General features: G+C 40.7%; 1 protein-coding gene across 1 annotated transcript; it reads left to right on the top strand.

Annotated features, from left to right (window-relative positions):
- Positions 1 to 1,903: 1,903 nt before the first annotated feature.
- Positions 1,904 to 13,251, top strand: LOC116264430 (uncharacterized). The gene is made up of 4 exons (XM_031644639.2): positions 1,904 to 2,212; positions 11,166 to 11,387; positions 12,412 to 12,524; positions 12,614 to 13,251. Exons 1-4 carry the CDS (start codon positions 2,024 to 2,026, stop codon positions 12,972 to 12,974), a joined length of 885 nt encoding a protein of 294 aa, XP_031500499.1. The 5' UTR covers positions 1,904 to 2,023; the 3' UTR covers positions 12,975 to 13,251.
- Positions 13,252 to 19,980: the final 6,729 nt, after the last annotated feature.

Here is a 19,980-nt window from a genome sequence, read left to right as displayed (position 1 = left end):
GCACTTTGCAAAAGAAAAAAACAAAGTGTAAGGGATTCGCCCCAATGACATTAGGCCTAGGCACGGGGCCACAGTTGTAGCCAGCAGCAAGCAGCCCAACCCGTTAACGTGATAGGTCAAGCCTATCCGGATTGAGCACCCAGGTGCCGATCCAGCCCAATTTGTGCTTTTTGTTTCCCCTCTCTTGCATCTCTCATTTTCATTTTTTATCCCTTTTGGTTTTCACAATCCCCTTCCCGTGCCTCTCTCTCTCTCCATCGATGTTCTTCTCTTCTTTCTTTTATATCTCACGTCATTAGATGGGGTTCACACGCGCTGGAGGGTTTGGTTTTGAGTGCATCCTAAAAGGCATCACCCTGAGGTGGTGCTCAGAGGGGGCAGAGTCAAAAAATTTCATGAGGGAAGCCGAATTATAGTTTCAAAATTTTTATATAGATCAATTAAAATTTTCTAAAGTTTACGTGTAAATTTTTTTTTTTAAGGGGGCCAGGCCCCTGCAGACTCTCTCTTGGCTCCTCCCCTGGTGGTGCTGTTTTTCCTTTTATTGTACAAATATCATGGCCAGGCCTAGGTTTGTGTTGCATCAGCCCAGCCCAATAACTTGGCAGGCCGGACATGGGCTGCTGGCAAGGATGGACAGAACTGGCTTTTTCCTATCTTGTTGGGTTCCGTAGGCCTGGCCTGGCCTGGTGTCCATCATCTACTTGTGGTCAATCTCTTCAGTAGTTTACAACATGGCTGATTAAAGCATTGCTCTGTTAATTATGTACTGCAATTGCCAAGAACGTTCGTTGATAAAGTATGTACTTGGTGCTTTCAAAACTGTTAAATAGAAGGACTTGTATACGTATTTGATGGAGGGAGAAGTAATGTAGGATAACTCTTTACTCTGAGTGACTTTATTGTACTAAAAGTAAGACTGGGCTTTTAGATATTCAAGATTGTCATGCTGAAGATAAAGACCCGGATGAAGATAGAGGTGAAGAACTGGTTCGTATTTGGATATGAATCAATTTCTTTCTGGTAGTTTGGTAAACAACCGAACCAAGTTAAAAAGCTGATTATGCTCTTCTCCTTTGGTTGATTGCTTTTAGTCGTTTTATGCTCAGAAAGTTTTTTCAAATGATCAAGAAACTGTAAATCGGGTTTGGTGGGGGGCTATCATATATAATTGGAGCTGCATCCACTCAAATTCAACACTAATTGAAATTTTTAGAGAATGGGCTCAGTAGAGCCGTATGCTCCACGGAACCCCAACCTATCTACGGTCCTGGTTTATGTTCTTGTCTCCACTATGTTCATTCATGGCATCAAAGCTATTGCTGAAGTATTTCTCCCCTGCGTCCGGTTCATCAAGTTCATCATCCTATAACTTTATAGATAAAGAGTTCTTCCTTACAGAGGGTTTTTCCAATTTTTTTTTCAATCCCCAACAAAAAGGCATCATTTTTTTGGGATCAACTCATGGGGTAGTTACCTTCTTTGGGATACCAATTCAGGCCATATTATTGACGTATGACTACGTAGATGGGACAAAGCCTCCACCAAGCACTAAATTCGATCTGCTACTCATCCAAGCGAGCAAGTCAAACTTGAGTTGGGTAAAGAACTCGAGTTCGACTTCGGCTCAACTTGAGTCAAACATCGTAATAGGCTCGAGCTATACAGTGTTGAACTTGAGCCCTCTGTCTATGTTAATCTTACTAGTTTCTTTTGAAAAGTTTAACTTGTTAACTCGTTTACTAGTTTAACTAATGATCAATTTTACTTGGTCGATCCGAGCGGAGTTCATGTGTAGGTTCTGTTTAACCATCTGCCAATATTTGTAACACGTGTCGAAAACTTCATAAATCCAGCAGCTCTTTTCCGGGATTATGGTTAGTATTAAGAAGAACGGAACATTCTGTGCAGCCAACGTGTCCGAGTTCGACTTGGATAAAGCTAAAACGCGAAGTAGCCGAGAACAAGTGGCACAAGCAAAAGAATCCAACTCCGGCTTCTAGTAAGAGGGAAATAGGAAGGAATGGTGATGGTGGTGAGGGAGATCGGTGTTGTAGGCAGCGGCCAGATGGGTTCGGGCATCGCCCAACTAGCCGCCGTCTCCGGCTTCCACGTTGTCATGGTTGATTCCGACGAGAACGCGCTCAAAAAGGGCCTTCAGAACATCCATTCCTCTATCCATCGCGCCATCAACAAAGGCCAGCTCTCTAAGGTCTACTACTACTACTGTCTTGGTTTTCTTTGGATTTGGTTTGGTGAACCTAGTGGTTATGTTATGTTCTGTAGTCCATAAACTGCTTTTGATCACCTGAAGGAGTCATTTCTGTTTTTTAACTTTATAAGAAGGGTTTTCTTCTTGTGGAACTCATGTTGGTGATTTGGGGTTATGGTGCATTTGATTAGATGGTCATAAACAAGGTAATGTTTGGTATTTTTTTTTTCACGGGTACTGATGATGACCGTTGTTAGAAATCGATAGGGATTTCTATGCTGTAAATTAGCATTTTCATCTGAAAGTACGCTATAATTTCAGTAAGTAGCTTGACTGTTGAACTTAGACAGGACCGCTATGTGTACTTTTTCCCTAATTCTGTCAGAACAAGATTCTGTGGCAGTCTAGCTTGTAAGAAAAGTTCTCGTGGTAACTCCTATAGGAGTTTCTTTTGAAGTTCCTGTAGGAATGAACGACTGTGCATGGGCTTATTACGTGTACACAGATGAGTTTGATGAACTTCACCTAACACAGTTAAAAACTTAAAATACCATTTGCAAAAGTGTAAAAAAATGCCAAACCCTGGTGCAAAAGTTCACTTGACCACGTAACTGCAACTCTTGGTCATATATTAGCTTTCTTCTTTCAGGAGTCATGCATCTAAGAATATTTCTCATCTGTGTTACTTTGATCTGCGAGCATTTGATGACATGAGGTTAACTTACTCCTTGCATTTGATTAAGAGCCAGAACATTACCAAGAAATGATTTGTTTAGCGTTCTGTGAGTCCAACTTTACTTGCCAAGACAAATATAATGAGAAACTCATTTTCTGTGGATGGTATAATTACAAGGGCGATCCAAATTACTGCCAAGTGCTATCTCTTTTTGCACCCCATGCATGTACCCTTGAATAAGACACATATTAAAGGAACACATTTTAGATTTAAGGGTATGACCATGAGGTCTGCTGACTCTTAGATACAAAACTGAGACTTTTTTTGGTACATCTGAAAATGATGTAGAATATTGTATCTGATTTTTTATTACATCCGCTTAGTCAATCTATCAGTCAACTTGTATTCCTTCATTCCAATTTTGGAAAATTGGCTCCCTGCCAGTTGTGGAGTAATTTCAAGCCAGCTCTCGTTTTGGTGGAGCCTTATTGGTTAGTTTTCTGCTAGTAGGCTATACAGCTCCAGCCTAGTCGAGCAGTATTCATTCTATTGAACAAGGACCTGAGATGATCCCAGTCAGTGCAGCTTAGTTGGTAGCACTGATTAAAGGAAAAGAAGGTTGGATTTGCGGCTATGTCACATAGGTACGGGCACGGGTACCAGTGTGGATACAGGTGTGGACCATTTTCAAAAAACCTGGGTGCAGGGGTACGGCCACACACACACACACACACACACACACACACACACACACACACATATATATATATATATATATATATATATATATATATATATATATATAATTTACAAACATAATAACATATTCATAAATCATTGTCCAAAATTTATAGATACTATCATACTACTAAACAAAGTATGGAAGTAATTAACATACAAAATATATCAGCTTTCTTGATTCTCTTCAGTCGCATCATCAAGATTAGAAGTTAACAACAGGTTCTGTAAGGTCCATATTAAGAGCATGCAAAATCATGTTCTCCTTCAAGTTCCACATCAATGACCTCTGGATTAACATCCCAATACTTGGAAGTTGCAACAAAATCACAATATGAGTTAAGTTAATATTAACTTTAAACAACCAACATAATATACATATGTATAAATATCAAAGATAAGAAAAGAAAGAAATACCTGTAACCATCTGAAGTACGTGAAAGTAAGTGTAGGTTGGAGTGAACATAAACTAAAACTTCTGCTCGCTTACTAGTTAGCTTATTTCTCTAGAAAGATACAATACTGTTAGCTCCAGCTAACACGCCGTCAGACGGTTACTCAATTCTAATGAAAGCCCAGCTCTCACATAACATGAAATGATTTTTTCATTCTCACTTAGGGTAAACTCTCCCCTCCTTTTAAGCACTAGTATTCTGGGTTGGGTTTATTACATCTATAGCTCTGCACCTGACCCGACTCAAACCCTCTAGAACAAGAACAAGAAATAAAACCTGCTTACTGCTTCTCTACTAAGACCCGACTCTAACAAGCCCCCCCTCCCCTTCAATCCACACCTTGTCCTCAAGGTGTGAAGTCAGGAAATCGAGCTTGAATGTCTGTGTTGACCTCCCAAGTTGCTGGCAAGTCATCATAACTGCTCCATTTGATGAGCCATTCAGTCCTCATGTGATTTCCTTGCTTAACTCTGTAGCTACCCAACCTGCGGTCTGGTTGCACTCCTGAAATCTCTTGCAGAACTGGTGCTTCCTGAATCTGAGCTGTAGAAGGTGGAGTAACACAAGGCTTCAACTTAGAGACAGAGAAAACTGGATAGATTAGACTTCCTGTGGGCAAGTGCAGCTCATATGCCAAATACCCAACCCTTCTCTTGATCTGAAATGGGCCTACAAATCGAGGGGCCAGTGTGACCTCTCCTTTGGATAGAGGACGTCCTAATCCATGGGGGGGTCTGCACAGATAGACCCAATCCCCTCTTGATACTGCTGATCCCTTCTCTTTCTGTTGTATTGAATAACCATTCGGCGTTCGGTTTCTAGCAGCAGTCAAGTGTTGCTTAAGATCCTTGAGTACTTCATTCTTGCAACGGAGCTGAATGTCAACAGCCTCCTCACGGGCTGTTACAGACTGATAATGTCGTATGTTGGGAGGGGTTCTCCCATAGACTGCCTCGAACAGTGTGGCATGGAAGAATGCCAGCCCGTATTATACGCAAACTCAGCCCAGGACAGATACTCTGCCCATATCTTGGGTTGCTGGCCAGCAAAGCAGCGAAGGTACGTCTCCAAGCTCTTGTTAACAATTTTAGTTTGTCCCATCCGATTGGGGATGGTATGAGGTGTCCTGCAATCTACAATATTCTTTTCAAAAAGCACTTAAGAAAGGGAGTCATGATCACTTACAATCGATCTTGTCATTCCATGGAGCTTCCCTACATGATCTTGGAATGCTTTGACTACTCTTTTTGCTGTAAAAGGATGGGCCAAAGGTATGAAGTGTGCATATTTTGAGAGGCGATCCACTACTACAAAAATGACGAACTTCCCTCTTGAACTTGGAAGTCCTTCCACAAAATCCATGGAGATATCCTCCCTGATTTGCTGTGCTATAGGTAAGGGCTGCAACAACCCAGCTGGCTTTCATGTCTCATATTTATTTTGCTGGAAAACATCACACTGTTTGACAAACTCACGGACTGCACGTTTCATACCTGGCCAATAGAAGTTTGCCTTCAGCCTTTGATAAGTTCCCTCCATGCCTGCATGACCTGCCTACTTGGAGCTATGGAAGTGCTGAAGGAGAATGTTCGACAGCTTTGTTTAAGGTGGAATATAAATTCGGTACTGAAAATACAGATATGGATCAGTCCATCGAAACCCATAACACTTGATGGGATCGTTGAGCAACTGTTCCTTGATCTTCCTTGCTAATTCAGCCGTTTGGTGGGCCTGCTTAATCTGATCCCGTAACCTCACTTGGACTTGCAAAGCTGCTAGCAAAAAAATCAGTGGACTGCCCTCCTTGGCAAGACAAACCATTGACTGCTAGGTTCTCCTTTCCTTTCCTGTATTGAACCACAAAATCAAAACTCATTAGCTTGCATATCCACCGCTGTAGAGCAGGTGAGAGCATTTTCTACTATAATCAATACCATAGGCTGTGATGATCAGTCATCACTAAATCTACGCCCCATGAGATAATGTTTCCACTTCATGACTGCTAAGATGATGGCCATAAGATCACGTTCATATGCAGATCTGGTTTTAAAAGTAGATCCCATTGCCCTGCTGAAAAATGCAATTGGGTGTTGGTTCTGTTGTAACACAGCACCTACTCCATGGTTAGACGCATCAGCCTCTACAACAAATGGAATGTTGAAGTTAGGCATCTTCAACACCGGTGCTGAGGTTATTGCTTGTATTGGCATATCAAAGGCATGTTGTTCATCCGGTCTCCATTTGAAGTTCTCTTTCCATGTGAGAGCTGTTAACGGGGCAGCAATACCATATCCCTGCACAAATTTTCTGTAATGCCCTACTAAACTGGAAAAGATCTCAGCTGTTTAGGAGAACTTGGTGGATTCCAATGCCTCACAGCTTCTACCTTCTCATCTTCCATCTTTACCGTCCTTTTGCTGATGACATGTCCCAAGTATGCGACTTGGAGAGTGATAAACACACACTTTGAGAGTCCAGCCTTAAGATGCTGCTGCTGTTAGACTAGAAAAACTTGGCGCAGGTGCTTAAAATGATCTTTCTTGGTTGCACTAAACACTAGTATGTCCTCAAAGAATACCAAGATGAATTTGCGGAGGAAGGGCCTGAAAACATCATTCCTTAATGACTGAAATGTGTCTGGGCCATTTGTCAACCCAAAAGGCATTTCCTTAAATTCGTAGTGCTCGTCATGGGTGTGAAACGCAGTCTTGGAGATATCTTCTGCCACCACCCTGATTTGGTGGTAACCAGCATGCAGGTCCAGCTTAGAAAAATATTCTGCCCCATGTAGCTGGTCTATTAAATCTTTGATGACAGGTATGGGATAACGATTCTTGACTGTTATAGCGTTCAAGGCTCTGTAATCAACGCAAAAGCGCCATCCTCCATCCTTCTTCTTGACAATCAATGCTGGTGAAGCAAAAGGGCTTCAAGCCTTCAACTTGGTTGAATTATTCCCTCCGATAGCATTTCCTGAACGAGCTTCTCTACTATTTCCCTTTGGTGCTGACTGTATCCGTAAGGGCGTCGACTGACTGCCTCACTTTCTGGTTGTAGTTCTATGCGGTGATCACAATCATGGGAAGGAAGGAGCCCTATGGGTTCTTCGAACACACTCTTAAATTCTGTTAGTCGATCCATCAACTTCCTTTGGCAGATCTCACTTGATGGTGTTGTTTCTACCCCCTTTTTTTTCCATTTGCAGGTTAGCAGCAACATGAGACCCCTTCAATATCTGAGTCGTTGATTGCTCTGCACTGGCCTTCCGAGTCGCTCCTACCAAGGTCTGCGTCCCTTCACTCGTTCTGTAGAAATGCATCTTCATGCCTAAGAAATCCCAAATGACCTCCCCAAGGCTAGGCAGCCACTGTATGCCCAATACTAGATCAGCTCCTGCCATGGCTAATCTGAACAGCTCAATGGGAAATCGATGTTCCTGGATTTCCAGCACTTCCTTGGTACATTTTCCTCTGCACTTTAAGGTGCTGCCGTCTCGCACCACAACATTGAATGGCTGCTGATTTTCTACATGACAACCCAATGCCTTTGCAGATTTCTCACAAATGAAATTATGAGTGGAGCCTGTGTCCACCAACATACTCACGGGTCGTCCTCTCAGCTACCCTTCGACTCTCATCAACTGCAGAGCCTCGTCTCCTGCTAAGGCATGCAAGGAGATGTCCGGTGGTCCGTCTCCCATGGATTCCATCCTTGCCTCTTCAGCATTTTCCAGCTGCTCATCTGGTGTCTCCTCTTCCTCGTCTATGAGATAAATGTGAAATCTCTTGCACGTATGACCTGGTGTCCCCGGCTGATCGCAGTGAAAACAAATGCCTCTCAATCGCTTTTCTTTGATTTGCTTAGCTGTTAGGTGTCTGACAACAGGTCTGTTTGTCGAATTTCCATGCTGAGCCGCTACCCCACCCACTGGTGCTGCAGGAGCATCAAGGCTGTGGACCACGAAAGTTTCTATCGAAGCTTCCCTATTTGCAAACTGATGGAGCCTGCAATGCTTTTCTTCTATCATTCTAGCGACATCGAAGCAGTCAGATAGGGTGCGAGGCTTTGCAGCCTATACTTCTATACAAATATCATCCTTCAACTCTCGTACAAAAGCTCTAATTAAGCCTCCACTGGCCAGCCACACACCATGTTGTTAACCTCTTCAAAATTTTCCTGATACTCCACTACGGAACCCTATGCTTGATCTTAGACAACTTGACATTATAGTCGAGATATGTTGAAGGACCGAATCTCGCCTTCATGGCCTCCAGCAGTTCTCTCCAGTGGGTTTTGCATTGTGTGGGCTAACAGCCATTGATAACAGCAGATGGCTGGTCCTTCCATATGCATCGCTGCTTGACTTACCTTGTGTTCATCTGCTATACCCTAACACTTGAATAATTGGTTGGCTTTAAATATCCAGCTTAGCAAGTCAACTCCGCAGAATTGAGAAAACTCCATTTTAGCTGGCTTCCAGCCTGACATGCCTCCATCGCTTCTTCTCCTTCACGATGGAATCAGTGTCCCACCTGGCTAAAAAACAGTCTCAGTGTGGTCTATGCTGTGGGAGTTAATTGGTATACCTTGATGTAGCAGTTCCCTCATCAATGCAGAGATCGTTTACTGCTCACCCAATTTTGCTTGGAGTCTGGCATCCATGTCTTGGTGTTGGTGTTCCACCGTTTCCAGCCGGTGGTTGACAGAGTCGAGCGATTCTTCTGTGCGAGCTCTGAGCGTCTCGACAGCCTGCATCAGTCCTGCTGCCGTGGCCTTCTCTCCCATTCTGCACTCTGATACCAATTGTTAGCTCCAGCTAACACGCCAACAGAGGGTTACTCAATTCTAATGAAAGCCCAGCTCTCACATAACACAAAATGATTTTTCATTCGCAATGAGGGTAAACTCCCCCATATTTAAGCACAAGTATTCTGGGTTGGGTTTATTACCTCTATAGCTCTGCACCTGACCTGACTCAGACCCTCTAGAACAAGAACAAGAAATAAAACCTGCTTACTGCTATTAAGGACCCTTCTCTGCTAAGACCCGATTCTAACAAGTACCTACCTAGTAGCATGCTCCTTGTGAAGGAGAAGAGCAATCTGCTTATGTATAAACTATAAACTTAGGTGAACAAGTTTATGCTGTCTTAATCAATCTTGTTTGCTTAGCTAAGCATGATCCTTTTATTCTACTGGACCAAGAGCTCTCCACAACCTACGGGCAAGGTTTATGGTGAGAAAGTATGAACTTGTCCAAGTGGTTTATTGGGATTTGGGTTATGTGTAATCAAAAGTACTATGAAGCTGTTAGCGTCCATTGGATTCCATGAAAAGAACTAACCACTTTTTGTCTTTTATAATGAGGAAAACCACCAATTTTTTTGGACTTGTTGGCGTGCAGGTATCAGGACACTCTCTTTTGTTTGCATTATGTAAAACTTCTGCATACCTATCCTAAGAAAGGCCCTTGCTTTGGCCATGTAGGAAAAGGTTGCATACCAATTATTAAGCTCTAAACCATTCACTGAATAGATGCTTTAAGCCAACATGCTTAACGATGAATTGAGCTGTTGTGGACTATTGAGTGATTAGTATAAAAAGAAAAAAGTAAACAAAAGACAGGAAAGCACTAGTTGAACTTTGAAATCGATATCTGCCCCTTAACCAGTTAGTTATCATGCTGAAGCAGGTTTTTGAAATCAAAGTGTTTTTCATGCCATCAAATGCCCCTTAAAATTATTTTTGTAGTTGGGCTATTAAAACAGATTACTCTTCAAATGCTGCCTCATATCGTAATAGCACAATCTGGAGTCAGCCTTGTTGAAGCGGACTATATAATTGCATTGATAGGGTCCCATCTACTTACATTTTCAATTATGAGATACATTGCCAAGTTCTTTGGATGTGTTTCCCAATGATTAGGGAAAACTTGTAGTTAGTTTGCCTACTTAGGAGCTATGTCACACGGGTGCGGATGCGATGCGGGTGCGGATACGGGGATACGGGTGCGGATGCGGCAATTTTCAAATTTGTTGGATACGCAGACACGGCTACATTAAATATTCTAAAAAATGATAAAATTAATAAAAAAAATTAAAAATAGTTCACTAATATACTCTCAAACAAAACAAAACATTGTCCTTGTCCATAACAAAACAAAACATTGTCCTTGACACCTTGTCCATCACAAAACAAAAGATTGTGATTCACAAAACATTGTTTATCATCATTCAAGTCATTATCAATGGTCAAATCGTTCTCTTCTTCTTCTTCTTCTTCTTCTTCTACTATCGAAAAATAAAAACCACTTACCTCTCTGTCGCCGGCTGCCACCGGACACCACCGGAAGTCGCCGTGGATCGCCTGCCATTGTCGCCGAAGTCCTCTGCTGCAGCACGCCGGTGAACTGAAGTGGAGAGAAGTCGAGGGCGAGGGACGAGGGTTTTCGACGTAAAGTTAAAAAGTCGGGTCAGTTTAACGGGTTTGGATCGGATATGACCCAAAACCGATCCAACCGGTGTCCAGCCGTGTCCCGTGTCGGAATCGCCGTGTCGGCGAGTCGACACGGGTACGCGGCCTATTTAGGCGCGTCTGTGTGACATAGCTTAGGAGGCTCATTTTGTTGTGCCTTGTCCTGTTTAGTGGGTGGTAATCAAGTTGTTGCCCGTTTCATCTTCATATGTCACCAGCTACAAGAACCTTGTTATCTATGTCATCAGTACACTGGCAACCCTGCAGGACCAGATGCATGGTCCACGTTGCTGGGCACATACAGATGAAGACCTGATCTCAATTCCCTAGTTGGTCAATACCATTTTCTTGCCACCACATCCACTTGTTAAATTCTGTTTCATAATTGATTTGCAAAGTTTCCCTCTCTTTCATTTATGATGTCCTTGTTAGGAAGCTGTGCTGCTCTTGCTTTGAGTCAGGTGGTACAGATTGTTGGTCATAGAAATATATTATGAAATGGTTTCCCTTCGGTCTCAGGTTTTGATTGCAATAATTGCATTAAGAAATGTGGAAATTACAAATCACGTATTCTTTAAGTCCAACTCACATGGTTGCTCTGTTCTTGATAGTCAGTAGCTGATGACGCATTGCAGCGGTTGAGATGTAGCACAAGTTTGCAAGAGTTCCACTCTACAGATGTGGTAATTGAAGCAATTGTGGAAAATGAAAATGTTAAGAAGCAAGTGTTTTCCGAACTGGACAAGGTTGCAAAAAGTTCTGCTATATTGGCATCTAACACAAGTTCCATTTCCATCACTCGTTTAGCAGCTGCAACAAGCCGCCCAGGTCAGGTATGCTGTCACTTTGTTGGCATGGCTGACATAATAGTATGCCTTTGATAATTCAAAGATGGCCTCACGTCTAAGATTCTCGTAACTAATTTCCCCTGATGCGAGTGTTTTTTTTGAATAATTCATGGTGCAAACACAAGGAAGAGAAGGCTATATACACATGCACACACACACACACACACACATACCTGTTAAGAGTTGGACCCAAAACAGTTCGAATCAGATCCAAAGTGAGGAGATCCAGGGTCATTAATAGTAGTAAGCATGATGTCTATCTCAGAGTCGGGTCGGGTGGAGGACTTAGTAATGTAATAACCCACCCACAATACTGTTTTTAAACAGGGGAAGGAGTTTACCCTAATCGTAATAGAGAATTTTCTGTTTGGAGAAGGCTGGGCTTTCTGTGTGAGTGTGTAGTGTCTCGAGTTCATATGTTTATTAGCAGGCTAACAATACCATAAATTCTTCTTCATGTTCCTGAACTTTTACTTGCTAGTGCATTCTGGAATGTTTTTGCTTCGTGTTTATTCTTTTTTACTTGTTAGTGAACATTGGATGTTTTGTCTTTTCTCTAGTATTAAGCTTAAGCTTATGTTGGACGATTGTGCAAACCATTCTTTTAGTTTGTTGTACATAATTTCATATATCTACTTTTGCACCTCGAAGTGACAGCAATCACTCTCCTCCTGTGAGTTTATTTTTCAAGAATCCATTTTCAATCTTTATATGGTGGCAGAACCATTTGGATGTGATTCTTTGTTCTTCTCTGTTGAACCGAAGAGTGCTTTGCAACTTTATGTTGCCTTCCAAAAACATTAGATTATTGAGTGTCGTACCTATTGTTGGCAATTTGGAACTTAAGTATGTATAGTTATAAGCTGCTAATATTAGATTGACCTATTGTATATGAACGTAAGAAGCAGTTAATCTTCAGTCTTAAATGGATGAAGAGCAAACAGCACCTGAACTTCAGCTTGCTATCCATTAAAGAGCAAGGAACTTAACAAAAATTCAAAATATACAGGTCATTGGTATGCATTTCATGAACCCACCTCCTGTCATGAAACTTTTGGAGATTGTTAGAGGTGCACAGACGTCTGAAGATGCCTTTGTGACAATCAAGGGTTTGGCACATAGGTGAGATTTTTCTTGATCTTTGTTTAACAGATTTAGCCTAGGCACTCTATGTATATAGCATTCTAAATGAGCCAAACGTTTATTTTCAGGCTTGGGAAAACGGTTATATGTTCTCAGGATTATCCTGGATTTATCGTAAATCGAATTCTCATGCCCATGATCAATGAAGCATTCTATGCACTCTATACTGGGGTTGCTACAAAAGAGGATATTGATACTGGAATGAAGCTAGGGACTAACCATCCGATGGGACCTTTAGAACTTGCTGATTTCATTGGGTTGGATATCTGTTTATCCATATTGAAAGTTCTTCATGACGGTCTTGGTGATAGTAAGTACTGCCCTTGTCCGCTCCTTGTACAGTATGTTGATGCTGGACGCCTTGGAAGAAAGCGAGGGATTGGTGTTTATTCCTACAGTGGCACACCTAAGTCAAACTCTCATCTGTGATGATTATTGGCTTCAAATAATATCATGCCAATGTATGAAATAAATAGGAAACTGTCAGGTAAAGGGAGATCGAGTAGGTTACTATTGCCATGTTACTGGAGAATTAAAGGCCGAATCTGCCTTTTGTTTTATCTCTGCATCCAAATTAATGTGCATTGTAAAGTTTCCACTATGTTATGACAGTCATTATTATAGTCACAACCGCTGGGCAAACGTTTTTGCCTTTTCACAGATCTTCATCATTGAAATTTCTATGATGTAAATGATTGTTATTGCACGTTATGGGTTGTCTGAAATTTGGAAAATTGTTTGCATTTTTGTGATGAGTTTTTCTGTTGGCCGCTGCAATGCCAAGCATTATGTTTACCCTGTCAACAGATCAAGCTACTGGAGGGGATTATAGAGGTTGATGCACTGCATGTGTTGGGTAGGATTGTTATAGTTTCCTGCATGTTCTCTCCTTTAAATTGCAGTAGAAGAGTTGGTCATGTTTGTCATTTCATAAAGTGCATGGCTTTGTAGGTGAAACTAATCTTGTCTGGTCCTTTGCGTTTTTAAAAAAATATGGTTCTAAAATATTGCTCTAGGTGCCATTAACTCAAATTCTACTTGAACATTTAGCTAGACTACCCTCTCTCGTATTTTCTAGTTACTCTCATGAAACCTTTCTCTACATTCTTTAGCAAAGAGAAACTGTTTTGTTGGTTAGCAGTACATATAGATTTGGGTCATGTACTTCTATAATATCTGCTCCTTATATTAGGAACTGTGTTTCATTCTCTACTCTCTAGAACAATGTTGTGCATAACTGAACGTATCCTTATTTGGAGATGCTTTTGGTATATATTGTTTTTCGCCGTTGCTCATCTATGTCATGTCAGTAGGTGTACTGGTGCAGACACACTGGCACAGAGCATTTTCAAAAGGCTTGGGTGTGGAACAAAGCCACAAATGCGCACACACGGAGAGATACACAAATATTTATGTATGTATGATAAGATTTTAAACAAACATATATATTCATTATTTATGTTCATGAAATATGAGTTACTAAACAAAAAATACCAAACACGCCAAAAAAAATGAAAAAGATGAGTTTCCCATGTCTCGCATGCCACTGTGTCCAGCCATGCAGAAACGGGTTGGCTCCCTTGCAGGCATGTCCGCGTGCAATGGTCACTCACTCATCTAATACCATTAGAATATTAGCTGGATTGGCTACATATTGTTCATATCCACTTCCCATTCTCTTATATATTGTTTTTCGCTCTTTGCTCATTTAATTCCATTACAATATTATCAGGATCTTCTACATGTTATCCCTGTCCACTTCCAAGCTTATTCCTTCCCTTTCATCATGATCAAAGCAATCATTATTATTGTTCTTCATGTATGATACACGGGTACGGCTATGAGGGTGGAGTACCCATCCGGTACCAGTACGACACCAGTATGGGTACGGGTACGGGCTTGGGTACGGGATGGTGCGGCGTTGACCGTACCGAGTACGATCAACGTACCGAAGGCCGTATCCGTCTATTTTTCGATATGGTCAACTTTGACGGAGTTCAAATCTGTCTGTTTTATTTTTAAAGATTATTTGATTTTAACTTTTAAAACCATTTTAACGTTACAAAAACGAAACGAAACCCTTAAAACATTCGTTCCTCTGTTCTTACCTCTCACCGAGCGACGGCAGCGGCGACTGGCGACGACTTCCAGCGAGTATGCAGCGGCGACTGGCGACAGAAGCGACGACTGCGATCGGCGACGGCAACGGCGACTGGCGACTGTCACGGTATTTTTTTTTTACTTTTTTCATTTTTCTTTTCATTTTCATCGGCTCCACCCTTGCCTTCACTGCCGGTGACGACCGCGGACGGTGACTGCGACCACCCCTGCACACTCATCGGAAGCCCTCCTACTGCTCGAAACCCTCAGACTGAAGTATGGGGATTTGATTTTTAGAAGTTTTAGTTTATCCTCACCGGTCTACCACAATGCCATCCCTTTTTATCTTATGATGTATCATGATCAAAATTGAATCAAGAGTTATCTTATTCCTTTTGCTTTCATTTTCTATGTAAAACTGTCTGAAATAGGGATTTTTGTAAGTTTAGTAATATGAACAACTACAAGTAGTTGGCAAGCAAAGATGGCCCGTCTGATCTGCTTGTGTCTCCCGCTTGCCAGAGGCACGTGCATATGCCCCATGAACTGCCTTCACACCAATTTTCGGCATCGATGACAAACTGACACGATGATAGGCGTTTTGCTAGCGTCTAATGGCGTCGTCTTTGTACTTTATAGAGTGTTTGGAGTTATAGATTTTTCATCTCTGCAAGTCTATTTGGAATGATTTATGAATATGACAATATGTTATTCTGTTTGTAATTTTTAATATATATATGTGCGAATATGTTATTCTATTTCAAATTTTTTGACATATATATGTGTGTGTACGGCCGTACCCCCGTACCCAACTTTTTTAAAAATGATCCGTACCCGTACCCACACCGACACTCGTACCCATGGGACATAGTTCTTAATGTTGTTGTTACTACTGATATTATCATCAATGTCATCATCATCATTAAACAATCAAAATGAAACTATAGCTGTCATGGAAGCAGCAGTAGCTACAGACAAATATACTTCGGGAGTTTGATTGAAGGGGATGAAATCACTTGAACAATTGAGTCATCCTTACCTAACATTCAAAGACGGTGATGCATCACCCAAGGGACCAGAAGACAGCACCTTATTTAGGCACTACCCACTACTCGGTCGAAATTGTATTATACTGTTTGCTCAACGTTCATTACATTGTCATTGTCAGCACATAGTTTTGTCATAACGCCTTGGTGAACTTTGATAGAGGGTGAGGTATGTCCATTATATATTTACTGAGCATAGGTACCGTGTCGGCCCACTTATCAAGCTTGTAAAACTTTACGAGTCATTTTTCAACATTCATTTGCCTTTATCTTCTTTCGAGCGATTCTTCTATCAACTTTTTAATCTTCAAAATATTGGCATTGAAGATGGTTTGTCATGTAGTTGCGAGTTCTGCTACTATTCTGGCTTTACTTATGGAACCGTTCGCAAGTTTTTATGAGTTATCTTTGCAAAGATCCGTGTGACTTTATAATCTGTTGAGTGTTCTTCCATCAACTTTTTTTCACTTTTGTTTCTTTTTTAGCACTTTTGTCTTTTTCCAACTCTGAGCATAATGCATCGTCCAGATGGTATTCATGTGTAGGTTGCTTACTTCCTTGGAATTTACAGGACTTTTTGAAGATGCAACTGAATTTTCTCTGATGACTGGAATTACAAGGAACCATTGTCACAGATATCGTTCTCTGGTAAGGTTTTTCTCGCACATTTTTTGGTAAAGATATTTTTTTGGGAACATTTCTCAGAAATATTGGGAAAATGAAAAAATTAAACATTAGGTAAAAACAAAATAAATGAGAAACTAACAAGAAAACATTAAAAAACAAAAGAAAATGATAAAACTAATGTTTTAAGTTTTTAACGATGAGGACAACAAATAATTTCATTTAAGTTTAAATATGAATCCATGATCAGAAAAAGGGGAAAATCGCAATAAATTTATTTTAGTTTTTCTCTTTTTTTAATATCATGATATTTTAAAGCATATCACGATATATGTAGCAATGAAGAAAACAAAAAGAAAAATAGCAAAAAAGCTCAAGGCGGAGACTCAAGGGCAGTGACCCTACTATTCTCTATAAGATACCCTACCATTCTCTTTAAATCTTATAGCAGACCCAACTTTTGTCAATAATCATCTTGACATGAGAATTCTTTTGGAGATTTTCTGTTCTTTTTACTTTCTTTGATGCGAGCAAAGTTGTCATGGTGGATTACAGCTTGAACTACCCTTGCGCGGATGGCTTCTCTTATGGTAGTAAACCTTCAAGCGCCATCCCCGTGATCTATGCATTTGCCTACTTTCGACACAAATGCGTGTGAGCCTCTCTGAGTCTTTCTAGGTGGCTGATCTTTTCTAGTGCATTGACCTCTTAAAGAATGGAAACAGAAATTTTAGATTTTTCTTGCCTTTCTTTTCGATGCATAAGCAATCTCGAATTAGGCAGATCTGACCAGATTATGCCCACAGAAATGCATGTGTTTTAACTATTGAGATCTTGACTTTGTGTAACTAAAAAGATTTTACTCCTCGAGAAGGTTGGCACAACGGTTGGGCCAAAAGCCAGTAGGTGGTCAGTTATTGTTTTGAACTCCCGTGGATCTTGACTTTCTGTAATTGAATAGGTTTTAATCCCCAAAAGGGTTGGCACAACATTCAAACCAGGGGTTGGTAGGCACTAGGTTCTCATTTTGAACTCTTGTGATGTGAATTTTTTGTGCTGGAAAAGGGTGACATCGAAATGCAAGTTGAAAACATGGATATGAAGGTTGAAGGATAGTGGGGGGGCATCATTTTGAGACATAGAAAGCAGCCCTCGACTTTAAGGGGAATTTTTTTTTTTTTTTGAGGGATAGGTATGTTTTGAGAGGATTAGGGTTTCGACAAGGGGTGGAGTCAGAAATTTTTCACGAGACAGGTTGAATTAAAGTTTTTAAGTTTTAATGGCCAAAATATCATTTTTCAAGATTTTTATATAAAACAAGTGAAATTATTGAAAATTTATATGTAAATTTTAAAAAGAAAAAATTGAGGTGGGGCCGAGGCCCAAGTGGGCCCTACCTTAGCTCCGCCCCTGGTTTCGACGTGGGATTTCCTTTTGCTCACCGGAAAACTAAAAAGGTTTTAATTCATGCCGTGCAAAAAGCTCTTGTTGGCATCATTCTTCCTTTTGCCTGTAAAGAAGGAAAAAAAGGGGTTGACGTGCTACAATGGCTTCTTCTTATGTTCTCTTCCTAAGGGAAGATTACTCGACAATGGTATTCTCCCTACGTCCTTGTGAAACAAGTGAATCCCTGCTATTTTCTTATGCCCCAAAGGAAAAAGGAGGATCTTTCCCTTTTTTTAATTAAACTTACGCCAAAAAAAAAACCTTTTTCTCAAATTAAAGCGCTTGCTGCTGACCTCCTTTTATATTTAAATTGGCACTGAATCAAAACCCTCAAGTAGTGCGAATTGGAAAGTGAAGTAATGATAAGATATACATAGTGCTGCAAATATTTAAGCCCCACAGTATTCTTTAGCTCAGTTTAACTTTCCACTGCCTCGTCCTTCATCATCGAATCCACTAAAAATGGTTCTTAATCCACTTGTTAAGAGTTGAAAAACACAATATCTTACTCAAAACAGGTGGCCTGCAATATTTTAAACCACAGAATATGGGTTTATCAATAACTAACTTGGCCTTCTTAAGTGGTTCTATTCTTCAACTATCATATCCAATACTGCCATCACTGTCATATTGGCGGGCCCTGTACACTCTCCATACAAAATTAAAGATAATCTTGAGAAAGGATACCACAACCTGGTGGTGAGCCTACTCCATCCATTGGGAACAATCAATCTTAACTGGTAGCTAGGATTACCCTCATAAACAGAAACAAAAGTAGAAATGACAGTAATTAAGATGCAAAACTTACGAGTCTACATATACTTGCAGAGATTCGTCGAGGCCTGCCAGTTGTTCTATCAGATCGATGAGTTTCTTGTTCAGATGTAATCCCTGGCAGAGATTAGATCATGTTCGATTTGAGTAGTAGTCTTAAAGAGGGTGAAATATAGTGAGGATGAATGGAAAACCACAAGCAAAAGGTTCAGAACAAGTGTTTGCCAATCTGATAAAGGACCGGTTTAGTTGGAATTCCCAGATGACCATATTCGGAAGATCAGGATTGGTTCATCGTCAGCTGTAGCTTGAAAAGAATATCAGAAGAATATTTGATTTAGCTAATCCAAGAATGACAGATCTCTGGTAGATCTCATTAAACTGAGAAAGATGCATCCAAAGTTGACTGTTAAATTGGGAAAAAGGCGTCACTTGATGGGCAATCAAGCTGCTGAGTAAGTATTGAAACAGGTGCAACGCAGTGTAACTCGAAAAAGAACAGCACTTTTTATTTTCTCTCTTTGTTCTCTCTGTCGTTGAATCTAAATCCAAACATGAAATCAACTACATAGTTTCAACCAATCTCAGGAACTGACAGACACTACTTGGATCCACTACATTCTTGTCTATTGATCAAGTCCAATCTCGGATCTTGCAAGAATCATCCCCTTGAATCGCCAAATTAAATGCAGAACACACAAAAAAAGATCTTATAACATCCAACACCAATGGTCCTGTCATGAAAGTGCCCAAAAGAATTTTGTGACCTAAAACATTGCATTTGGACATTAGAAAAAGCACGATCCAAAAGTAAATATATATTATATAGTCCTAGAAATCAACCATATTATTATTATCATCGTTATTATTAATGGAAGCAGAAGAAGGGCATGTGGGCATGGTGGCACACGTACAGATTGTTCTTTCAACTAAAATAATGAATAATGGATTCTCCAATCATGCCGCCATTCTTTATGGTGTGGATTCCACATTTGTCCACCACCCCCCACCTTCCACTACCGCAGATGGGGCCGCTCCTCCTCCTTCCTTTAATGTCGTCTTCATTATTATGTATACCATATGGTGTGCAGATAAAAGCAGTGAATCTGAGAGATTTCTGAGGAGGAATCATATTCCCTGTTGACTTGTGTGCAGGAAAAAATGATGTTCTTTTCAGTGTTCTCCGTAAGCCGTGAGGCTTTTGCTTTCTTCACAATGATTGGCCTTCATTTCATTAATTAGGAGTGCCGCAGAAAGGACGGGGAGCCCCTGTGAAATTAATTCGTATGCAGATGCCTTCTCTCTCTCTCTCTCTCTCTCTTTCTTTCTCTCTCTCTAGCTCTGTAGTTTTGCCTTGTACCTGTTTCGAGTTTGATCGAGGAAGAGAATCAGATTGGTAGTGTTCATTAGATTTAACGAGCGAGTGAACCTACAAAATTCTGCTG

The sequence above is a fragment of the Nymphaea colorata genome, chromosome 11 (genome assembly GCF_008831285.2).
Source record: "Nymphaea colorata isolate Beijing-Zhang1983 chromosome 11, ASM883128v2, whole genome shotgun sequence".
In the NCBI taxonomy this organism is placed as follows: domain Eukaryota; kingdom Viridiplantae; phylum Streptophyta; class Magnoliopsida; order Nymphaeales; family Nymphaeaceae; genus Nymphaea; species Nymphaea colorata.
Note: the sequence above shows the minus strand (reverse complement) of the source record. Positions and strands in the feature narration are given on the sequence as shown.